Genomic DNA, 24,141 nt, shown 5'->3' on the forward strand with positions numbered 1-24,141 from the left:
AACGACACGAAAACGAAACAAAAATTTCTTTTGATTTTGACTGGAAATGTTATGTGATACTGTTATATATAAGGTCCGAAGAATCTATTTAGCTTTTTTTATCTGTAATATTTTACTCTTACATTTTCTAAAACAAGCCGTCGCGTCGCTACGTTGCATCTATTTTTAGACGGGTATTGCACAATAACATCTTTGATAATGTCAAGCGATCAATACAGCCAATTTCCGCCTTCAAAGTTTGCATTTTCCTACGTTGGAGAAGAAATCCCCGACGTCGGTGCGTGACACGTTCCAATTAACGAGAAGTCAATTTTACGTGCAGCTCATGGCCGACGACGTGTCACGGAGACGCGACTTTTTCGCGCGAGACACACCCAGAAACCGAAGGAATTCGTGCTTCGTGTATCGGAGTTTATATTCACACTCAAAGGCGAGGCAAATAAGAGCTTGTAGATACATCGATATTGCGCGCGTAACAACCCGATATATTTTATATATGAATGAATGAGCTTAAGTATGATTTCACTAGTTTAATTATATAATTCAATCATAAGGAACTAATTCTGCGTTGACTAAAATCAAGTCTTGTAATTGCAATATTCTTTGTTGAGAGGGGAATAATTTTATATCTTATACATATTCTTTTTCTTATTTTGCTAACAACATAATTTTTAAACAGATAGCATTTTTATTGTCCCAAAAATCGCGATCAACAACTTCTTAATTGGTATACTTTGCATACAATATATAATATTAAATTATAGATATAATGTATATCAGTTCTCTAAATTTTCTTATTTCTTGAATGAAATGTATGAAGTTACAAAGATATTGAGAATTTTAAAAAAATGTGAATATCTATAAAATCTTATGAAACTCCTATTTTATAAGAAATATGGATTTATTTCACGTTTACAGCCGACATGTAAAAATTAGACAAACTTGAAAAAATAACTTCGCTTATAAAAGAAAGTACACTGTTTCTCTGCAAAGATGGAGCAAGTGTTTCGAGTTTGATCTTTATAAGTCGGAATATATTCACGGTCCTTCTACAGGTATTCAAAAGAGCCACTTCGTTCTTAACGTCTACTAGTTTTGTCGTGCGTCATCTTCAGGTGGTAGGGACGCGGTAAACCGGCTCTCTAAGCCTAAACAAACTCCTCTATCCATTCAATAACGTGGTTGAGTAGTCTATCTCGCCCCAGGGAAATATATATACTCGCTCTATATTACGTATCCTAATCACTATCTGGATTCATATTTGTAATTGAGTTCTACATTTTGTATGCACATATAAGTCTCGTACACTACGAATAAACTTGAGGTTTTATTAGTATAACTATAATTCAATTACAAAAAGCTTGTTGATTTAAAAGTATATACGATTAATTCTATTGTTGGTTCAATAATTATATTAAAGATATAATTATAAATTTTGTAGTTGTATTTTCTATGATATGAGAAGGTATAACATTTACATCTATATTACACAGAATGATGTATTAACAGCATGAGCCTAATTGGAAATAATTTTATTAACTCAATATGGTGTGCTCTTGTTTTAATAAAACAAATATTTATTTTGTTAATATTTTTATTAAATTGTGTGACAAGATTATTTTCAATTAAATTTAATACTACAATATCATTTTTCCCGTATTTTCTCTTATTTTATTGTAACATAAATTTTAAAGAGGTAATATTTTTATTTTTATCCCGTGAGATTTATAAAAATGAATATACATGTATTTATATTCGTTGCATAAATCCAAATGTGTAAAAAGTAACTTTAATATATATATACACCTGATTAGTTTTAGATAGATTTTCCGTGTAAAAATAATACACTGCACTGCATACAAAAATTTAAACATGTAGTACAATGTCATTTTTACACGAAAAACTAAATCACACACATATATGACGTTATTTTTTAACACTTGGATTTGTAATCCGTTTCTTATTTATTTGTTTCTATTCATGTGTTTCTTATTAATTTTAATACAGAGAGAGAGAGTTTTTTTTCTCACTCGACCAGTGACTGTTTATTCGTTGCACTATGACAGAGTCGACTAGTTAAGATTCGAGGAAAATGACCAGGATCAGCCTTCAAGGTTACCTGTTACGAGAGTGCACGTTTCCCACTGGTCGCATACTTAGATGGAAACTTGAACGAGAGAAAGAAACGGTGGGCAGAGCCGCAACCAGACAAGCGTCAAAGAGCGACTGTCTCGTCGAGCCGGACGTTTATCCGGGCCGTTGGCCTCGTGTGGTTCAGCACGTGGAAATTAATGTTGAAATTGCGAAGCAAACGTTTTCCGCTACTTTGCTTTCCGTCAAAGCTTTATCGTTTTTCGCGTCAAATACGCTAGATAAGCAAATCTCTTTCATCATCTTTACAAGTTACGACTATCTCTGATTTACGCTATCTATTATAGTATGCAATTTTTTTCATTTTTAATAATCCACGATTCTCGTTGAGCGTCATGAATGAAGTGATTCTATGTGCTCAAATTTTTATTGTATCAATTTTTATGTCAGCCAAATATTCAGGACTGTTATTTTAAAATTTAATATATACTAATCTCAGTCAATCAATAATTCAGTATATATATATATATATTGGGACTTGCAAATTGTCATTTCGATAGAAATGAACACTTTACAGATAAAAGTATATAGTATTTGTAAAAAATTAGCTTTTAAATGATCTCTCAAGTATAATAAAAATAATATTCTTATTTAGCAAACAAGATAAATAGTTGTTTATCTTTTAATTGATCATTTACTAATGCATTTGTCTTAAGTAAGATAAACAAAAAATAATAAAATATGTACGCGGGAGTTTACAAAACTGCCACGCCCTTTATCAGTAAATAATGTCACTGTGTGCGCGTCACGCAATTGCGTATCGATCCTCAATGGTAGGACCTCGACCTTGGTCCTTGAAATGTCTCGATGTATCGACCCTTTCTGAAACGTCCTGTACAACTACTGTGAAGGGCACGGCTGCGATATTTATCGTGTTCGTCTGACCGTTAGGAACGGAAATGTATAGATATATTTATAGACAGCCTTCGCCCGCGCGGTTCCGCTTGATTTTTATCGGCCATTCCTAAATTTGAAATCGGCATGACTAACTTCCATATGTTAATTGATATAACGCGGTATAAAAAGATAAAATCTCTCTCATAAATTACAGAGAATAAAATGAAATAATGTTATTTTGTAATATAACTTAATAATTCAGTGTATAAGGTAAAACTGTATTAACAATTTTAATTAGAGCAGCTTTTTAGATTATAATATTCACACCAGATTATATTTATCTATTTTATATTGCTATTAATATTGTATTATATATTTATCTCTGTTCCACCTTATTATTAAATGCTATCATACATGCTAAATAAAGTAATATATATACTCTAAATACCCCTTGAAAAATAAAACAGCAAGAAAAAAAGCCTTTTTAATCTTTCTTTAGATAAAAAGAAGATAAGTATAGCATTAAATTTTTCTCTTTAAATTTGATAGCTTTGTAATTAAATAGACATGATATTTCATGTTTTATAATTGAAATTTAAATTATTTGATAGAGAAAAGTCGCTGATACTGAGATAAGACATCTTTTAAAGAGACATCTCTTTATTTCTTGGAAACTAACTATTGCACTTTACTGATAAAGACGTAAAGAACTAAAAACTCATAATTTTCAAAAAAGTATTCCTTGATACTGCCTGTCATGCTTTCCGATACAATTTTGTCTCGCGAAAGGGAGAACCAGAGGAAAAGGAACATACATCTCTAAATCTATATATGAATTATGATGACATGTCATACGTTGTTGGAGTGGATTCTACAACGAAATGCCACCATATCTATATTATGTCGAGGACGCGACTGTTCGTCGCAAAATTTTGCCATTTTGGACAAAGAGATGGTGCTTGAGAGAGAATCCAATATTGCGTGGGAGTTGCTCATGGGGTTGGCAAGGGGTTCCAGCCCCGTCTTCGTCCGACAGGCCGACGCCCTTGCGCCACGGACATCGACCGTATTCTACCAGATTTAGAAATGACCAGACTTTTAGATAAAAAATATTGATTCTTCAACAAATTATAATACTGGAAGTATTTAATAAAAAAAATCTTTTTAAAAGTATTTTTAGTGTTGAAATTTTTTTCAATACAGTTTCTTTAGACTAATAATCGAAAGGAAAATCTTTACGATAAATTCCCGAAAATAAATGAAAATAACATTATCTATTCTTACATAATAATTATTTTATTTATTTAATATTGTCCAACGTTTCGGTTGTGCTGATACTTTTTACTAAAATATCGATTTGCAGCGTCGAATAAAAAAAAATAAAAAGTCAAATATTTTGCCATGAGATGAAGGTGTTGTAAGCATCCCTATTCGTGCATCCCCATTCACGCCTCGGGTTTCTTCCCCATCAAAATTGATCCGGTTTCAATACGCTTAGTTCGCCCAGCGTGCAAGAATCGCGATCGATTAACGAAGTTACGCTCGTCAAGACACACCCTCGGGCTGTAACCGCGTAAATTGCTACATTTTTCGACGAATGAAGACGAATTGTCTTATGCTATAGTGAATTACGAGCGCGATTCGCAAGATTGAGCGCTATTGCAATCTGCGATTCCAGTAATTACGTATATCAACAAGAGAGAAAAGACAAAGAAGAAAGACAGAAAACTTGAAAATAAGTAGACATAATATTATCAATTTATATAAATGAATATATTGTTCTAATTATTATTATAATTATTGAAATATCTTATTTTATATAAATACAGAAGTAATTATTACTTGAATTGATATTTTTGAATGTAATTCACGAATGCAATAAAAATTTATGTAATCAAATGCTCTATATTTATTTCATTGAACAAAAATGACGACTGATGGAAATTGCTGAACTTAATTCTCGATTTCGTCAGAGGAAATCGCGTATCTTTCGCACGCAACGATTGCCAATTTCCGTTGATCGTTCGACGAATTCGTTGAAATCTAATTTTCTCCCTGCTCGGGTATATTTGGAAAATTTCCGTAAATTAATCTCCTCGGTATCTTACCATAGAGAAAAGAACAAAGATGCGTAGAACGCAAATTGTATATTACGAGTATAATACTAGATGTCTTCATAAAACATTGTTGTATCGTTTCAATTATTCTATTGACGTCGTACATTAAGATCAAGGCTTTTATATTTTAAGACTATTAGAAGACCTTTAACTGTTATGACCGACACTTAAATGTCAAGTACATGCAGGAGTGTCGTAATGACCGCGCCCTTTACTCCAACATCGATGTTAAAAATATTATATATAGGTATAAAGGAAAAAAATATTTAAAACTAAGGAAAGATTAAATTTAATACTTTATGTCAAATTTTAATAAACAAAAATTTTACATATAGAAGGAGTAACAATCGTATATATAGTTACCAAATAATTTAGGTAAAATATCAATTTCATAACATCTCATGTGACTACGTGCATAATCAAAACACGCTTGCGACATTTTTATACGTGCTGTCTGGATTAAAAGAACGATAGCTATTTCGGAACTATTCGACATGCGAGATGGCTACGTCTTTTGCGAACGGTTTCGCAAGTCTCGAGGACGGCTGTTATTGATCAGAAAGAAGGTTCGAAGCCAGGAGCAGCTGAGTTACCCCTGTCTTTTTCCTGCATTTCGAGCCTGTGCACGCACGTGGCCGTCGCGCCCCATTCATAACAACCCCCAGCAACCCTAAGATCACCCTAGCCGAGGTATACAGCTGTTGCCATGGGAGACATATCGGTACCTTATTAAGACAGTTCGATAATACCTACACTTCTCAACGAGTTTTATGGGCCGATTGTATAATAGGGACGCCATTTATTACTTGAGCGATGCTTTTACGATGCGGTGGTGTTTTAATGAAAATGCGAAGTTTGATGTCGAACAGCTCTTAATTGCAAATCAGTTTTCAGTAGCGCTAAATCTACTTTTTTTCCCCGTTTATGTATTTATAACGCGTTCTAATTTCCTGTTGAAATCACGCGACGCCTGTTGATGTTACATTCGTTTTAATGGCGGAAGTTGCGACGATCATGTCTTTATCGTCTAGCACATCATAAAGATGAATATCTGCTTTCTGTTACAGACCTTTCAAAGAATCGTTTCAGTGAGTTACCGGAGGAAGTCACGGAATTTTCATTCCTCGAAAAGCTGCATCTTTATCATAATGCCATAAGAATAATCCCGGAAACCGTCGTAATGCTTCAATCTTTGAACTACCTCGATCTTAGGTTGGTACATAAAAACACACACGCACACACACATTGAACTGCGCGATACAATATCGCAGGCATCCTATATGATATGGCGTTGATAACGTTAAGCTCCTGCTAGATTGCGCAGCATAGTATAATTAAAAATTTAAAACACTTTAAAAATTATTGGAAGAATAATTGATTAACTACGTATAATTGTATAATTAATTATTGAGTGTACTATAATTATTCATTAAATAATTCTTTTGATTTAAAAAGTTTTAATGAGACACATTTCGAATAATTTTTGATAAGCCGCATCTATTATAAAAAATTAATTCCATTTCTGAAATATTCTACAAATTGTTCATAATTGTTAAAATAATTTATTAAAATTAAGTAATTGAGATATTTCTATAAGTGATTATCCGTTTGAAAAAAAGTTTCAACTTGCGAATATAATTATATATAGCGAGAATTTATTTAAAGAAGATATTATAATTCACAGTCGAAACCAATTGACGTCGCTACCTCGAGAGATATGCAGGCTACCCCTTCAAACGTTGCTAGTCGCCCACAACAGATTAGCATCTTTGCCAGACGAGCTGGGCAGGATGACAGTATTGGCAGAACTGGACGCAGGTTGCAACGAAATCACGAGTCTTCCACCTCGATTGGGCGACCTTGCGCAACTCCGGTCTTTAGACCTGAGGAGCAACTTGCTGGTGCACCTGCCTATAGGTAGAGCCACCTTTTAATACGATTGTAATGTATACAACAGATGTTTATCACGCCCGCAGCTTGATAAACTCGCTGCTTTAATCGCGATTAAGAAATAATTGAATCCATCTGTGTATATTGAATCAATCTGTTCAATAAGTATTTGCAAAATAAATCTTGCCAAAAATCTACTGGGAATTTAAAAGTGACTCTCAGTAAATTAATTTTAACAAAGCCAAAGCTCACGAAAGAGAGAAAGTTAATCTTCATAAATTAATTCTAAATAAATTTTTTTATTTATTTGTTAAGCAAAATAAAAAAAAGTTAATTAAAAAAAAATGAAACGAGATTTGAAAAAAATATTAAAGATATTATTATAGTTATGATTGATCTGTCAAAGAGATTAATATCTCAGGATTGATGATCAAGTGCGAGAAATTAAGTTTTTAAATCATGTTTTTGTATAGAACTGACGTACCTGAGGCTCGTGAAGCTGGATATTAGCGGTAATCGAATATCTGTGCTTCCAAACGAAATGAGGAAGATGAAGAGCTTGGTGGATTTCAAATTGTCCGACAATCCGCTCACCTCGCCGCCTGCCTCGGTAAGCATTAGCAATCATGATTCATCCGTGTTTTCACTCAAACGTTCAAATCTCCTTCCCGCAATATATATTCCTACGCTCTTTCCTCGGATTCTTTCTAATAAAACTGTACGCGATGTTACTTCAATTGAACTGCCGTTTCACAATCACAGACTGCCTACGGAACTGATTGCAAAACCGATGCCTTTCGCTTCGTACTTGATTCGAGACTTTATTTGAATTCATGAATCAGTATCTTGCCGTTCGAAAACGTTTAATATCATTCTGTACATTGCCGGAAGGCAACAAGATGCAAAGGAAACGCGAGACATCTTTCCTTCGAGAATACCGGTCTCATATGCTAAAGTTCTTACTGCCGGTTTTAGCTATGCATTCGCGGGCGAACGCACATTTTCAAGTACTTGGAGAGGCAGGCAGCGAAACACGAGAGGGCCAGAGGCGGTCGAACGCGGCGGGCACCTCTGGACGCAAGAGGTCATGCGACGTTGGATACGAGGTCGCATCGACGGCATAACGTCGACAGTGGATACAGCACCAGCGACGGTGTCGACAAGCGTTGGTCCCAAGAGATCCACAGCGCGGTTAGTTTCACCGTCGCTCTCGTGGTCTTTTCGCTATCGCTACATCTCCTGCACACACTCTACAGCTACTTCTTCGCGAAGCTATTCGGCGAATCCGCCGCCGAATTGCCCGCGGATCTCTGATCCAGTGCGGTCATATGAATAAACCGAAGCACAAGCGCTTTCGCTTTTACTTTTTCGAAGAAAACTTTGAAAGATATAAATGAACATATTATATATTATATACAATTCAAATGGAATAAATGCTATTAACTCTGCTTTTATTAACGAAGAAAATGCTGAAAGAGATGAATAAGGATATTACAACATTTGCTTATACACATAGTTGTACTTATTTGTAAATAAAGGATTAGATATTAGTAGAGGTATCTATTAAAATATAACAGTATATAATAAAAAACAGTAGCATTGTAGAACATATTTTGATTTACGTTTTTAAAATGTTTTAGAACAAATGTTTTTTCTTATCTAGATATTTCTTTTTTAGTTCTTTTATTCATATGACTTCTTAGAATTGTTTTAGAAAAATTATTATACAACCTTGGCCATAAATATAAAGTACTCCTAAATTGACATTAACGTTCTATATCTAACGGAAAATAAAATTAAAAATCAATTTTATTGAAAAGTAATATTTATTTTTATAACAATTTTAATATTTTGTTAGACTTCCTTTTATTACCGCTTTTTCCAAAAAAATGCAATAAATTGAAGGTACTTTATACCATAGTCAAGGCTGTGCATCTTTCTGTAAATTTTTGTATATAAATTATATTGTATATAAAAAAGAGATTTGTCTGAGAAATGCGAGCGATTTCGAGTTTGATTTTTAATATAAATCATTGTATAAAGTGCACGAATAAACTTTTACTAGTGCGCAAAATGCACACAATCCACGATTTTACATGCCTCCTGTTGGCCACCGTTCGCAGGTACACGACGGCGAAGTTCGCAGTTTGTGGCGGCAAGAATGCTCACCGCTCTCGATAACGCTACCGCACGAGGTAGGCGTGAACGGATCTTGTAGTGGCACGTCAACGCCCAGCACGATTTCACCCGGAGAGCACACGTCCCTGGAGGATGAGTTAGGCAAGGTAGGTTAATATGTAAGATCCTCGCAAAAACAAATTAGCGTTATCGTTGTTCTGATTATTTCAAGATATTTAAGTTATGAAAAAAATATTGAAGTACAATTTCTTAAATTTTATTAATAATAATATTATCTTTTCATATAGAAATCATTTCAATTTCTTCTCTACTTTTTATATTCAACAAATGTCGATTGCCGATTTTGTCGGTTTTATTCAGACGAATGATTTAAAACTAGAAACTCTAATATCTCAAAGTAATTAACTTTGATGACAACTGAAGAAGTCAGGTTTCTTTAAAAGATAAGAGCATAGACCGATAAAGTTCTGATAATTGATTAAGATAATGGAAAAAATATATTTGTTATTATTATGGGAGCTAATCGTACGATTTAGATCTCTGTTTAAAATAAGTGTTTAAGCAATAAACTGTAGTACGGAATTTAAAGGATGACATAGCCGCTATATTTAGCTGCCGAATAGATCTCAAGTCGAGCTACGATAATGACAGTAGTCGACAAACCGTTGTTGGCTGTCGCTCAAATCTCGTTATAAAGCCTTGACCCAATAAAACATCATGTTTTACGACGACGTTTCAAAATTACGAATGCATGCTATGCATCAATATTAAATGTTCGTTTATACTTAATGTACGGTGAAATCGCTTTCTTATATTCACTGTTTCTTTTATACATTGAAGGCTGATCTTTCTTTAACAAGAATTCATTTTGAAATCTATAATTAAAGTAATCGACAAAACATAATTTTGTAATAAAATATAATTAAGAGAGTTAATTAAGAGAGTTAATTGAGAACATTATTTCTTATCTAGAGATAAAGATTTTAAATTCTAAGATAAAAAAGTAAAAAGACAGTTAAATTAATATTAAAATTATCCTTGTTTAATTATTAAGATGTCTTACGAAGATGTTAAAAGTTATAATTCACGTTCTCATGCGAAATATCTTGCAGGCGATGGTACTGCACGATCAACTGGAAAAGAGGAGATTAGAGAGGAGTACCTCGGAGAATGGGGCAGACATTAGAAGACCAATGATCTCCAGCCTTCATCACACATCGATTACGCCACCTGGGTGAGTGAAGCCTCTCGCTATGATGATCAATGGGTCAATTACCCGATCCGCGTGCTTTCCCTCGAAACAAACGAACGCGTTCCCTCGGTGTTTGCAATTGATATTGTGATACAAATTGTCACGGTAGTTTACATACATATACATATACGTATATTCTTGCATGCGTGCATGTGCATTATCGTGGCTGGCAATCCCTTTTTACAGCCATCTGGAGTCCACGCATTTGACGAGTCAGTCGCAGCAGATATCATCCGCACAGCAATCAGTACACCCGCTCCAAACTGCGACGGGTACCGCTGCAATGGTGAACGGCGACGATAAGAGGCCGTTCAATCATATACAGACGTACAGGTAACTTTGGACCAACAAAAGCCCTTGTCCGTCCGAATTTATCTCATGTTATCACGTTTGCGTTACTCATTTACTCATTCGTATGACTATGGTAGGCGCGCCTGGTAATGCTGTGACGTATTACATGCGTTGAGCAACTACGATTGACCTTATCGTATCAATCCTCTTCAGTGTCCAAATGACGGGCATTTGCGATTGTAGTTGAATATTTAACTCTTCGGTACCACTCTCATTATGATATACTCGAGGTTTCTTTTAATTTATATGTTATAACTTTTTTTTTTATTAATAAAGATATATACATTTGTTTGCTATCGTTATATTTCTTCATGTCTGACGTTTCAAGTAAAAAAAATTTGTTTTATGTTTATTTTTATGCAATATTTTTACATAATATCTATATGGTAAGTACGTGATAAAACGGTATAGAGTGGCAACGAAGGTTTAAGAAAAAAGAATGTGTACTATATATAAAGTATATACTGTTTACATATAGATGTATAAATTATGATATAATTATTAAATATAATCATCTTCTGAGGAATATCTAGTCAATAAAAATTATTTTTTAATTTTATTCTAAAGTATTATAAATTAAAGAATTAATACATTGTGAGATTATAATAAAGCTTTCGGTATTTTATATATTGTCGTCTTACTTCAATCATTCATACTCGCAAAGCTCATCAGATAACATTCGTGAAAGTTTCATATCATGTTCTTACACAATCTACGTGTTCGCTTTGATACTATAAGTTATTTTATTCTTAGGGAGTACAAAGAAGCTCTGAAGCAGCAGAGGGCTAACGAAGGTCTAAGCGTATACAGACCTCGCGAGCAAGTGACGCCTCCAGGCAACGAGACGCAAAACGAAACCGACATGGGCAACAATAAAGAAACCATTGCTCTAACTGGCAAGCAAATCTTCAACGAAGATAACGCGTTAAAGAGGCCAGTGCAGAAAGTTACCCCGTCGCGAATAAACTACCAAAGCACGCCAATCATCAACGGTAGTAATAACGATTACAACAATAAGAACGGAAAATATCTTGAGCAACCTTATAAAAAACCTAGTTCGCCTATTAAAACTTCGAGTAGTATTCTCTCCACGAATACGAGTCCAGCGCATGCGCCCAGGCTGGTGAAAACCGCTGTTGGTTACGTTGAAGGTAATCATTTAAATTAAACAAAATAAAAAAAAAAATTATAAATTTGTTTGTAGATAAATACACTTGCAGTTGATGTATAAGAGCAGTTTTACATCTTACAAAAATTTCTCTTATACATTTCATGCAGTGTAAGAGAGGACTTTGATTACACAATATGCTTATAGTATGCGTTTGTTTATTAGGTAATAACAGTCCCAGTAGAAACGGCGGCAGTCCAAAATCCCCGCGATCCGTCACATGGAATAGTAATGTGCCTGAAAAGTATTCCTTTACTATGAGGAGAGAGTTTGAACGTGCCAAAGAAGAGGCTGATCTCATCGAACAACTACGAAATGTAAGCATCATAACGAAAAGCGACTATAATTACTTGTGAAAAGCGACTTTGTAATATAATCAAGAATATATTTATAACAGCACATAGAGACGAGATTGAAGATGGCATTGCCAGAGGACCTCGCACCAGCGTTAACGGATGGTGTTGTTCTTTGTCACTTGGCGAACCACGTTAGACCGCGATCGGTTGCTAGTATACATGTTCCTTCTCCCGCTGTAGTGAGTATTTTTTCGCCATTTTGTGATATACTCCATGTATCAATAGATTAATTTAACTTTTTTTTCTTAGCCTAAGCTGACAATGGCACGATGCAGGCGTAACGTTGACAACTTCCTCGAGGCGTGTCGGAAGATTGGCGTTGATGAGGTAAGAAACATCTTATTAATTAGTTTCAAAGAAGTTTGTGCTTCTCTTTCGCTCAGAGTATACTACACATGCATGAGACACGCTGTCATCATTAGTGTACAACATCATGTTGATACGGTGGATACTTCCATACCGAATAAATTAATCCGATGTGTTTCTAATTTTTCTTTAACAAATGGTGATGTGGCAAGAGAATCATGATAATCATTATGCTGTAATGATCGACCGTGCTTCGTTGAAGAGTAGAATGTAAAATTGGTTACGAGACTCAGTGCGAAAACTTACTCTTTACGAAGCACGATTATCAGATATTCTCATCGAGCGTTATCCTTAGATCTATCGAATCTACTTGGTGAACAGTCGGGCGGAAAAATTTATCGCACATTATTCGTAACCGAACGTCTATGTGTCGTGACTAACGCTTCGGCAATCTAGCCGTCACTTCTCGATGACACTTTCAACGACTACTAGTCAGTCCCCGAATTCGATCTGATTTTAAGCGAATTGCAAACTGATTTTATGAAAATATACGGTATAGTTATATATAAAAATATAAGTGCAGGAAAGAAGAAAAATGAATTAGCGAAGAAGCTTTAGTTGCATGTGCCTATAGATTTCAGTTCGCTTTTGTGTTGCTTCTTCGGGGAACAGTCTGTACTTCGGGTTCTCACCTTTCCTGCCATCATCCGAATATCTTACCGATTAACATCCATGGACTAATTATCCTAAACTATACAAACAATCCAAATAATTTTTCATCAGTCATTATATACAATATTACTACGTTACTGTTGCTTTTTCCTGTCCATTCTTCCTCGCGACATCCCTTGATTGTTTTCTAGATGGAACTTTTGATCATTAAGGAATGAATAAATTGATTACAATCGACTTTAACAAGCATTGTTACAAAGTAAACTTCATTAAAGAAAATCAGAATCAAATAAATCAACTCTATCAAAAGTTCTTTTGCGAAGACAAACGATTTCCTTTTATCACATGGTGACAGGTCGGACTGTAACAGAACGGCTATCCCCCGAGGAACGCTTCTTTTCTCATTGGTACAAAAGTAGGGCCTTCCTCGGAGAGGACAGAGATATGCGTTTTAAGGCCACGTGAGAAATGTTCTCGCAGTGCGGTAAAATAAAAATTGGGACTGAGTAGTATCGTTGTTGGTGTTGCAGGAGGTGTTATTGGACGCGGATGCAATCATGGACGTGGGTTACATGGACGCGTACGGGCTGGAGGCTTTGGCGCGTCTCGTCACTGCTCTTCTCCTTGTTCGCGATGAGGGAGAGAGTGGCACCGAAGAGCCGGCCGCAGATTCACTCCGTACGATTCAAGACCACGTTCTATCCGCGATGCTTTTTGCCACATTCCTATCCGCCCTCGTTCTGCTCTATCTATTCCCAATCCCCGATTAGTGAGACAGTATTGAAACCGCAGAATGCGAAAAAGAAGGATCTACGAATTAAGAAAGAAGGAGAAAAAGAGTGCCAGGATGAAAACTATGGTATCTTGAGGCGGTAATTCTCAGAGTCTCCTTTATTACTATCTTAATTTTGTTTTTGATACTAAATCTGAGAATAACCGTCTCGTTCGAACAACGATGCACACGACACTTTCAATGTTCGTTTCACATTTTATCTTTAGGGCTATATATTATTTTCGTGAACTTTATTTATACTTGTATTTATTAAGACTCAAGAAAGTGTCGTGTCGGATCTGACTTCGATGTCGAAAATTCTCAATGGTGTTCAGCAAATTAAACGAAGAAAAAAATGTGCAAATATTCGATAGATGCGGCATGTTTCTTTTCTAAGAAGACAGTCTAAATGTTTACGTAACATAAACAGAACACTACAGGGTCGTCATCGACATCGAAGTACTCTGTAATTTTTTAAAGTGTCTTTCGAAGAGGATACAGATTAAAAAACGGTTCGCCGTCACCGCATCTAGACGCTTTAAAGAATATCAGAACATATCTTTTGTTGCATATGAAATTGTCGCTAGTCCTCGCCAGGGGCAAAGTTAGTTTAGTTTTCATTAACTTATTCATCACGATAGTAGCTTTAACAAGATAGTTCGCTTTTTTCGACCTACGCTCACGTAACTTTCCTCGCTCGAGCATGTAAGCGAGGAATTTTGTAGTCAGCGGAGAATTTCGGAGATAGTTTTTAAGTGTTGATAGACAGCTCGATGGAACGTATCGGCTAAATATTATATAAGTCTGTATCTTTTTTGTTTGAAAAAGCCTTCTTCATCGACAGTTGCAAGTGGGAATGTCAGTGAAAGTTTACGTGATAATGTCCCCTGCAAAACACGAAGTTTTATTGTATTCTATGTGCTCGTTAGTTTTTTCCGAGCTTACTACGAATTAACATAAAATCAAAGAGCGCAATCAAAGTGGAAAGCGCTCGCATATCACGTTTAGTTGTGAATGTACCTTACAGAATGAACCAGTTATATGATCGCCGCTTGTAATCGTGCGAGTCGGCTGTCGTCGGCTAGACCGATGAAACAATATTTTGATAAAAAGAAAAAGAAAGGATAATGGTCGAAATCAAGAGTTGATGCGCAATACTCGTTCAAAAATTGTATAAGTCGTATATCCCGTTTGACTTTCCGAATTCTCGGAAAGTATTCATTGCCTTGTATACGATGAAAACCTCAGAATCCCCAATTAACTGGTATTGTGACATCATCTTTTTCGTCTGGGTCTGCGATTGTCCCTCAGGAAGAGAAGAAAGAGTGAAGGGAAGGATAGCTACGATGCCTTCGACGGCAATATTTTTTTAAGATTCGACCAATAAACTGCCTGCGGCTTTTTCAAGATTGGTGGGTCTGTGATAGAGAGGTGATAGGCCTGCGAGTGTTACAGGATTCACGAAAAGGTGCTAAGGGAATCTCTTTCAGTTCTAGGATTTTCTATTTTGGTAATGTAAGGTATAACAAAGGAGGGTTTAAAGATGAAGTTTATATTCATCCGTAAATTATTGCTTCCCTTATTCGTATATAATTTCATAAGTAGTTCGATTGTCTTCTTTGTCAATTGTCCAGCACAAGAAACACCGTTTTCGTTTCGGGATGGAACAAACAAGACAGAGCACTCTTCGATACTTTGTCGACCAAGCTGTTTGGTTGCAGTTTAAAAAACCTACTTATTTTAGATTAATGTTACTTTGATCTCGGCATTAATTTTACTCGAGTTCCAATGCTTTTGGAAGATAAAGAATGTGAATTTTGGAATTTGGAAGATACGAATATAAAAAGTATATTTTCCACCGAGATTTCAAAATCACGGTTAAACGTAAAAATCAAGTATGTAAGTCTATACTAATTATAGTAGTTATTCAACCTGATTCTATTGTAATTGTAATATCGAAATTTAAACTGACAAAAAAAACTGTATGAACACTTCAACTTTTCACAAAAAGTACGTCGACTTAAACTCTGAGATAATTATTTCCTATAGTACCTAATTAGTCATAGCTGTTAAAATAGTACGAAAAAGCAACCAATCGAGATCAAAGTGACAGCGATATACGATGGTAGAGACACGGTGCCTGCTACCTGCTAATTTATTTTCATAAAAACTTGATAGAAACGTAGAGGGCATAATATCGTCTATAATATGTAAGTGTATAACTTATACTTTAATATTAAGAAAACATCCTTCAGATTTGTAAGACGGGATCTCTGTCGGAAAAAAATAGATACCTACAATATTACATCACATCCAGTTTATTGATAGACAGTGGGCTTTTTAAATAATAATTTTGATACTAATCACTTGCAGTACTTAAGATAGTGCCAAACTTCTCAACATGTTCCATTGAATGCGGCATTACTTTATTTTTCCGACAAGGTCCATGGTCGTTGAAAAGATCCTAATGTGAAACAACACTAATCGTTACGAATTACCGGAACGCTTAAATCGAGCGTTCTGGAAATTTTTGATGACTGTGCGGAAAGAACGATTTTGCTAAAGATTAAAAAATTAATTAAATACAGATCTAAAAATTTTGTTCAATTATGAAAATAGTTACGTACAAAACTCAAATATAGACAAAAGATTTTGACATATTAACAACAAGCTGAAGCATTCTATATAATTATCGATAATGTAATAAATATTTTCAGATCTGTATTTAACTAAATTTTTAGATACTTTAGCAGAATCATTCTTTTTATGTGGAAGGTCTTTCAGAGAAGGACTGGAAGATTTTTCATAAAAAAAGAGACATAGGATTCTTTTCGTAACATATTTCGTAAGTGGGCCTTATAATATATATATGGGTGACCACTCTATATTTCAAGAGACTATCATACAAGCATAATATTTACACGTGTATCGTTGTGAATCGACACGTGCATTACTCTATGCAACATGCCAGTGTAGATTTTTAAGGGGTTGCAAGGGCGAACCGTATCTTCCATGATTTCTTACGACTACTCGGATTCAGTTCGCGATCTTGCCGGGAGATGCACGGAACGCATAAACGGCATTGCATTTTCGCGTTTGTAATCAAGTGGGTTTTGCACTTTCTAGTCTACAATAGTGTCGTTAGTTATAAGTCGAACTATCTCCGTTCTAGTCAGATTATTTTCTCCCCTTGCATTTCTTTTCTTTTCTGCGACAGCAATTTGTTGTGGCTTCTACGTATTTCATTTGCAACTGATGATTTCGTAGCTACTACTCATTACTTAACCACAATAATCAGTTTAGTCAGTTTGAAGGAATGTTGTATTTATTGGAACGCCCGGCGTTCATTTTCTACCTTCTTTAATTTATATCTTATTAACATCGTTTCTTGCGTATAATTTATTTGTAGAATATCGTCATATAATTAATCTTTCGAACGGTTCCTTTCTTACCCTTATTCACTTGAATATTACTTCGTTACATTTATTTGAATACTAATAATTATCGAGAGAGGAATTTGCGCGCGCGTTTCCTTTTTTTTTTACATTTATCTGTGAAAAATTAACAATTCACATTACTCTAATAATATATAAAAATAACGATACGCAGTCAAACGATTAACGATAGTATCTGTAGTAATGCCTCTTTAAAAAAAAAAGATGAGATGTCAGAAGCTTTCAACTGCAATTGTCGACCGTAAGTTAAATTGCACCGTCAGTGGACAAATTATTATCTCCGGGCGTTCCGAATCTTAAACGCGTAATTAGGCGGTCCGCTAATAACTTCCGCGCCTACATCCAACGAGCGAATCGTCCATTATGGAATAACGAATGAATGATCCGGACGATGACAAGTCATCATTCGGATATTCCATTACGTTTAATCATCGATCATTACGACGGATGCCTAATGATCCTTTGCGGAGATGCGAATACGAATGATCGCGACGGCCACGTCAGTATTATTCTCATTAGAATTGGACGAGATGTCGAGGTATTGGGATAGTATTCTCAACAATTTAAGACTGGATTCGAATTTAGCACATACCATTTTATATTATCAGTTGCTTAGCACAGCGGTCCACGATTGATGTACGTAATTGCTCTAGAGAGCTATATTTTATCTTTGAAAACGGACCGGTACAATGATTTTGTAACGATACTATTAATATAGCTATTATAGAAATTATTATTAAGAGTGGCCAGTTAAAAATCGAACGTTAGGTTAAAATCAACGTTTTATACATACAGTAAAATTCTGTATTGAACTTCAATTGGATCCAGTCGTACTAGTCGAGGATCAGTCTCGTAGATCGTAACAGTGAAATTTTACCAACAGCTTTCGCTTTTGCAAGAGGCTACATCGCTATTAAGCATATTCACAAAACAAAAGAAAAAGAGGGGTATTTAAGGAGGAAGAAAAATACGAAATCATTCCGTTTGCGTTTAGCTTATGTGTATAATTTTTGTAAAGTACGCGAAGAAAGAAAGCTTATATATGCAGAAATATATATATATAGAGATAGATATATTATATGAAAACAGATATATAGTTCGTTGAAACTAGTTCTTTTACGTCGTTTCCGACCATTTTTTTCGGTTTTTTTTTACGTTAATGTTAACGTATGTAAGTCAATTAAATTATTCGCTAGCTCGATAAATCCATTTGGTGCTTGGTGTATTTTCGTCCATTGTTGTTTCCGTAAGCTTTTAAAGCTTCTCTTGTCTATTTATATACATATCTATATTTATTCCGCGGCGTCTCTTTAAACGTTTCGTATTTGCACGATCGATCATACCTGCTCACTGAGCTGAAGGCTGCTTTCCTTTTAGGAAACACAGTCGACACAACTCGACACAAGTGTCGTTCTATCTTTGTCACTCTCTGAATGTCATAGAACGACGCTTGTGTAGACTTGTGTCGATTTGTGTCATCAAATGGAAAGCAGTGGAAGACAATAATTCCTTTCTGAATAGATATGTGGCCTAAGCGGGATCAGAATAACGAGCCCAGCATGATCGACTTATTTCAATTCGATCTTTCATATAAGACGGTAACTGATCTCGAAAAACGCATATACGCACAACATGTTTATATCATTTCGATCAAATCAGATTTAATTTCCATTACATCTATTAGAAATCGTTTTAAATTAGCATTTAATTAAAGAGAAAGAATATTTTTCAATCAAAACATTAGTAGATATTTACAAAATATTAGTAAATATTTGAAAATTATTCTGAAGTGAATTATCAATCTTATTTAAATACGTCCATTAATTTTTCGCTTTGACTTCTAAGTTTCCCAATTTGTTTCTTACAAGGCAGAAATTTGGAAACAATTTCCAATCGAAAACCGTACATTTATATATAAAATATAAATAGATATATTGTAAATTTAAAAAATTTAAATTTACTATTGGTAATTATTATTTAATATCCTATTATTTTGAAATTAATCAACAAATTTTTTATTGTAAGTTTACTCTTGCTGCATTATACGATGAATACATGTATAATAGTAAACGACAATCCAATGATGACTGTAGAATGAATTAAATTTTTAAGTAAAATATTATACTTAACGTACTCAGAAAATACGTGCGTTTATTAGTCGAATACTGCCTATATAATTTTAACGAGTACAATTATTTGAAGTAACGCCGTTCAACGATTACGATCGAGCCATCGATGTATCTGCAGATAGATCGATATCTTGCAGATATCATATTTCGCAAGTCTCGCAGTGTATTTTGTTTTTCTGTCTTTCATATTTAATTTATTTATAAATTACTTATATACGACACTCGTCCGCCATCCCTAACGTTTTGTTATTAGCGAGAACGATTCTAGTGGCGAAACGTAAAATGCGAAGAGACATTCATCGCATCTTTTCTTCGATTTTCGTCGAATCGATCGACCAAAAATCTCTTTAAGTGTTTCGCTACTTGGATCACAGCGATATTATTGACCTTGTTTTTCTTCTTTGAAGTATACTCTGTAACGTTGATTGTATGGATAAAAAAACGTAATGATTGTAATATTATAGCCATTTATAATAAAACATCCTTTTCTTAAATTTCTACGTTCATTCAGTAATAGAACATAATTGGAAAAATTGTGAACTTGATACCATCTTCTTCACTTTATTGCGTGTTGCAAACGTTTTTATATAAATTTTTGCAAAATAATCCTTACTTTAAAATTTAATGCACTTTAAACTGTTATTATTTTTACCACGATCCTTTTAATATTTTCGAAAAGCTTTTATACATCTCGTTAGAGAGAGTTTCTTTAACTGAGTTTGAATTTGCATTTTTTTAGACGTTCTGTTATCTAAACTCACTTTTATCTCTCTCTCGATTCATACATTTATGTATCTGCTTATTATTCGAACATTTTCTTATAAGTAAAAAATCAGGTTTCATCATCCGACTTCTGATATCACCTAAACGTCTGATAAGATATTTTCGAAATTTATACTGATCATAGGTAAGAGATTCGTAGTATTTTATTCTACATTTTTATTTGTAATACATATATTTAATCGAAATAAATAAGATATTTTTCATCATCGCCTAGAATATTTCGATACAATACAGTTGTCTATAAAGGCAATACCATAAAGCTACTACTTAAAAATTAAAATATATAATTTAAAGCTTTTTTTCATATATCTTTTAAATATTTCTTTTTTCTTTAGATGTATTTTCGTCATATCGTTTTTAGATTATAATTTAAATCAATCGCGCATTTTTATTCAAGACAGATGAAAATATCTGCGCGACAAGAAAACAGGTGCTAAAGACGCGTATGTGCTTCTTGCTAATTTTTCAGAATCTCGTGTGCTGTGCCAGCGACGTCCTGGAGGGAGGTCGCGGGGTCGTACGTGTCGCAGTCACTGTGTCCGAGCTGTTGAGGTTTCACCAGACACGTTCGCCCCTACAGACGTCCTCGAGTATGCCGAACCACGTGCCTGCTTAGCGCCAGACTATCTAATTCACGAGATTGCTTGGCGAGAGAGCCCGTAATCCGTCTCCTACTCGAGTAGGAAGAGGGAAAGAAGAACTGCGAGCGAGGTGACAGCGACGAATGTGCTCGAAATGCACTCAGGATGCGCTCCTAGACAGAGACAGATGAGGAGCTCGACGTAACTCCTCTCTCCTTCGAACGTAAGGACTGAACTGGAATTTGTTCGGCCGCTTCGGTTTCAGCTTAAACGAAACGTTCGCAGGTCGGCAATTTGACACGTGAGCTGATTAATCAATCCTTAACTGATCTAACTATATGATTTTACTGATTATATATCAGTTTTTTAAAAATTGATTTAAAAAATAGCGTTCAATCTAATAAAATAGTTGAAAGAGAATAGAATTTTTAACCGAATTAGAAATTTCAAATAATTTCATGTATAAATTTTGTATAGCTTAAATAATCTGCTATACAAAATTTATACATGAAATTATTTGAAATTTCTTACATGAAATTATTTGGAATTTAGATATCTAAATTCTCCCCCATCCTCCTCAGTTAAGGATTAAAATCAAAACTCGGAAGAAAACTAGGGTTTAGGTTTAATAGCGATACTTAATTATTAAATATCAAACAAATAAAGAATTCAACTTTTCAGATGATACACGCATCTGAAAGACGTAAAGACGTCAGAAAGAGATACCAGTCTTTTAGACTTCCATTAAACATCTAAAAGACGTGATCTTTCACGAATCTAAAGCACTTTCTGATCCATAAAATGTCCTTTAAATGTCTAAAATACCCATATTTTTCGGGTATCTAAAGGATATTTTTGGATTTTTATGGTATCTAAATATATTATCTCGGAACTATTTCGAGAATCATTCTTAGAAATACAAGTTTCTGAAGTGATTCTTTATCAAACCGACAATAAGTCGCTTTGTCGCCACGTAACGTCTGTACAAGCGCTCCAACGAATCGCTTTCGAAATCGTCACGAAGAGCGATTCGTCGAACGGTCGATCGCGCAACAAGCTAATCTATGTGAAGGAGACTCTTTTTTGTGTCCTTTTGCACGATAAGCAACTTTCCGGTGTTAATACCGAGCGATAGATTTCTTTCTTATCAAAATCGCTACACGAATCTCAAATACGCGCGAATTCGCGTATTCAACGTAACTGCGATCAACCATGACACACTTAATTAGATATAACGAATTTTATTATTTCGAAAAAAACGAACAGGCACACGATGATGCTTATTTTTGCTCGTAATTGCAGCCGGATCCTTCGAAATCTCGGGATGAAAACGGGGCGGATATTTTATAGAACAGCTAGACGGAATTTGAAAATATTGGGAGGACCTATCGAGATCCTTAGGTTGTATTCCACTTAAAAATTTCAAGTATCGTTTAATTATCGTAAAACAAAATTAAACGATCCAATTTTATAAATCAAAAATATGTAATTAAATCCTGGTCAAAAAGACAAAGAGAGTCTAGTGGACCTTCAGTCTTAAGGCTCGACTTCGCTAGGCTGTCAAAAATATCGGAGCTTTTGAATAGTGTAGTCCTGTGTATGATCCGTGATCCAATATCTCGCATGCATGCGTCGCTACAAGCTGAATTTATAGACTAGGCTAGCAACCCGTAAATACGAGCACTCCAAAGAAGTAATACATCTGTGTTACACAAATTTTTTATTTTGATCGCTTTATTAATTATCGTTACACGCCCTAAACGGAAGTAGTATACGTAAATGAATTCATTCATTTTGAGATATTATCTCTTGTATCGAATTGGTACCCTCAAGTACATCCTATTGACTGCTGACTGTAGATCCTGTACTTAATTGAATTTAGAACAAGTGAAGGATTTAATTCAAGAGTGGAGCTATTTCTAATGAAAAGTCTTGACCTTATCTTAGACAATCGAATTGTGCATGAGTTTGAAGTATTTTTAAACAATATGTTTTTATATATTAATTTTCTATTGTGATTACATTATATAATAATTTTTTAAATCAACTCTTAGAAAATATTTCCCAATGTACGTGAAAGAAATTGTTCATTTGATTGACTAAGATAATTAATAAATTAGATAAAAATTGATATAACTAAAAAATTTATTAATATATTAATAATCATTTAAATTATATTAACTATAATATTGTAAGGAATATATATATATCCTGTTTATATAATTATTATATTATGCTTGTATTATTTAGTATACGTTTTTACATAATAAACCTAAGAATAAAAATTGTTATGTAAAAATATATGTACTTGTAAAAAATATGTACTTGAGGGTTGATATTCGGTACTCGTAATTCGCAAAAGCGATGTCTCATTCCCCTCCAAAGAAATGTCGCGTCAAAAGATAGGTAAGCCTCTGCACGAGCAGAAAATTAGTTAGGAACTTTCAAATTAGCAAACGGCAATTGCTAACGATCGCTAACGATCACGAGACATGGGCAATGTTAATAATTGCTGATGTCGATGGTGAACCGCGTCTGGTTACCGATAAATGTCAAGTACGGTTATTATAGGCACAAGTAAGGGTCTAAGTACCAAAATAGTCCTAATTAATCATAAAAAGTAAGTTATAATTATAAGTCAACGCACAATGATTAGCGTTAAACATATACCGTATCAATCGTATAATATTAGACTTTTGTAACCACAGCGTCACTTGAGATGCTATATGATTGATACAAAATACGTTTAATTAATTAAAATTATTATGTATTGATCTACGATCACGATTTATTATTTATGATTAATTACGATTATCTTTGTACTTAGATCTCAAGGCCTAGGTGTTCAAGCTGGTATACGTAAACGTCTCGTGATTTCAATTTCAAGGTGAATTGCACCAAGGGAACTTTCGATTTATCACAGCGATTTTCTCGACATATTGTAAATTGTTTTGCAGTACAGATAGAAACTGAAAACCGTAAATATTAATGACGTTAAAACAAAATATTTTTAATTAGACTCAGCCAAGTCCGATTAAAAATATTTTTGTCTCTTGATACTCCCTTCTAATTTTTTCTGGATCTCGTTTAGTAAGCATCGGTGCAATACATTCTGAATCTTTTAAATTCTTCGATTTTCTTCGTAGTCAATGCGCTATGAATCGGCGAGACGATTTTTTTAG

The 24,141-nt window shown here is 34.4% G+C and overlaps 1 protein-coding gene across 3 annotated transcripts in view; it reads left to right on the forward strand.

The window, feature by feature from the left end:
• Lrch (Leucine-rich-repeats and calponin homology domain protein) overlaps nt 1-21,252 on the forward strand; it is a 48,167-nt gene extending 26,915 nt beyond the window's left edge. The window contains exons 2-13 of one of the 3 annotated variants that reach the window (XM_018461912.1): nt 6,173-6,317; nt 6,790-7,022; nt 7,469-7,605; nt 7,971-8,186; nt 9,119-9,280; nt 10,247-10,368; nt 10,573-10,719; nt 11,491-11,888; nt 12,071-12,222; nt 12,303-12,440; nt 12,511-12,588; nt 20,848-21,252. In XM_018461912.1, the coding sequence (XP_018317414.1) occupies nt 6,173-6,317; nt 6,790-7,022; nt 7,469-7,605; nt 7,971-8,186; nt 9,119-9,280; nt 10,247-10,368; nt 10,573-10,719; nt 11,491-11,888; nt 12,071-12,222; nt 12,303-12,440; nt 12,511-12,588; nt 20,848-20,994 (2,075 nt within the window). In that variant the 3' untranslated portion in view covers nt 20,995-21,252. Of the gene's footprint in view, nt 1-6,172; nt 6,318-6,789; nt 7,023-7,468; nt 7,606-7,970; nt 8,187-9,118; nt 9,281-10,246; nt 10,369-10,572; nt 10,720-11,490; nt 11,889-12,070; nt 12,223-12,302; nt 12,441-12,510; nt 12,589-13,769; nt 14,256-20,847 lie in introns of those variants that run through there. The other 2 variants (XM_018461911.1, XM_018461913.1) reach the window with 2 other exon arrangements.
• Nucleotides 21,253-24,141: the final 2,889 nt, after the last annotated feature.

The sequence above is a fragment of the Mycetomoellerius zeteki genome, unplaced genomic scaffold, assembly GCF_001594055.1.
Source record: "Mycetomoellerius zeteki isolate Tzet28-1 unplaced genomic scaffold, Tzet1.0 scaffold135, whole genome shotgun sequence".
NCBI lineage: Eukaryota > Metazoa > Arthropoda > Insecta > Hymenoptera > Formicidae > Mycetomoellerius > Mycetomoellerius zeteki.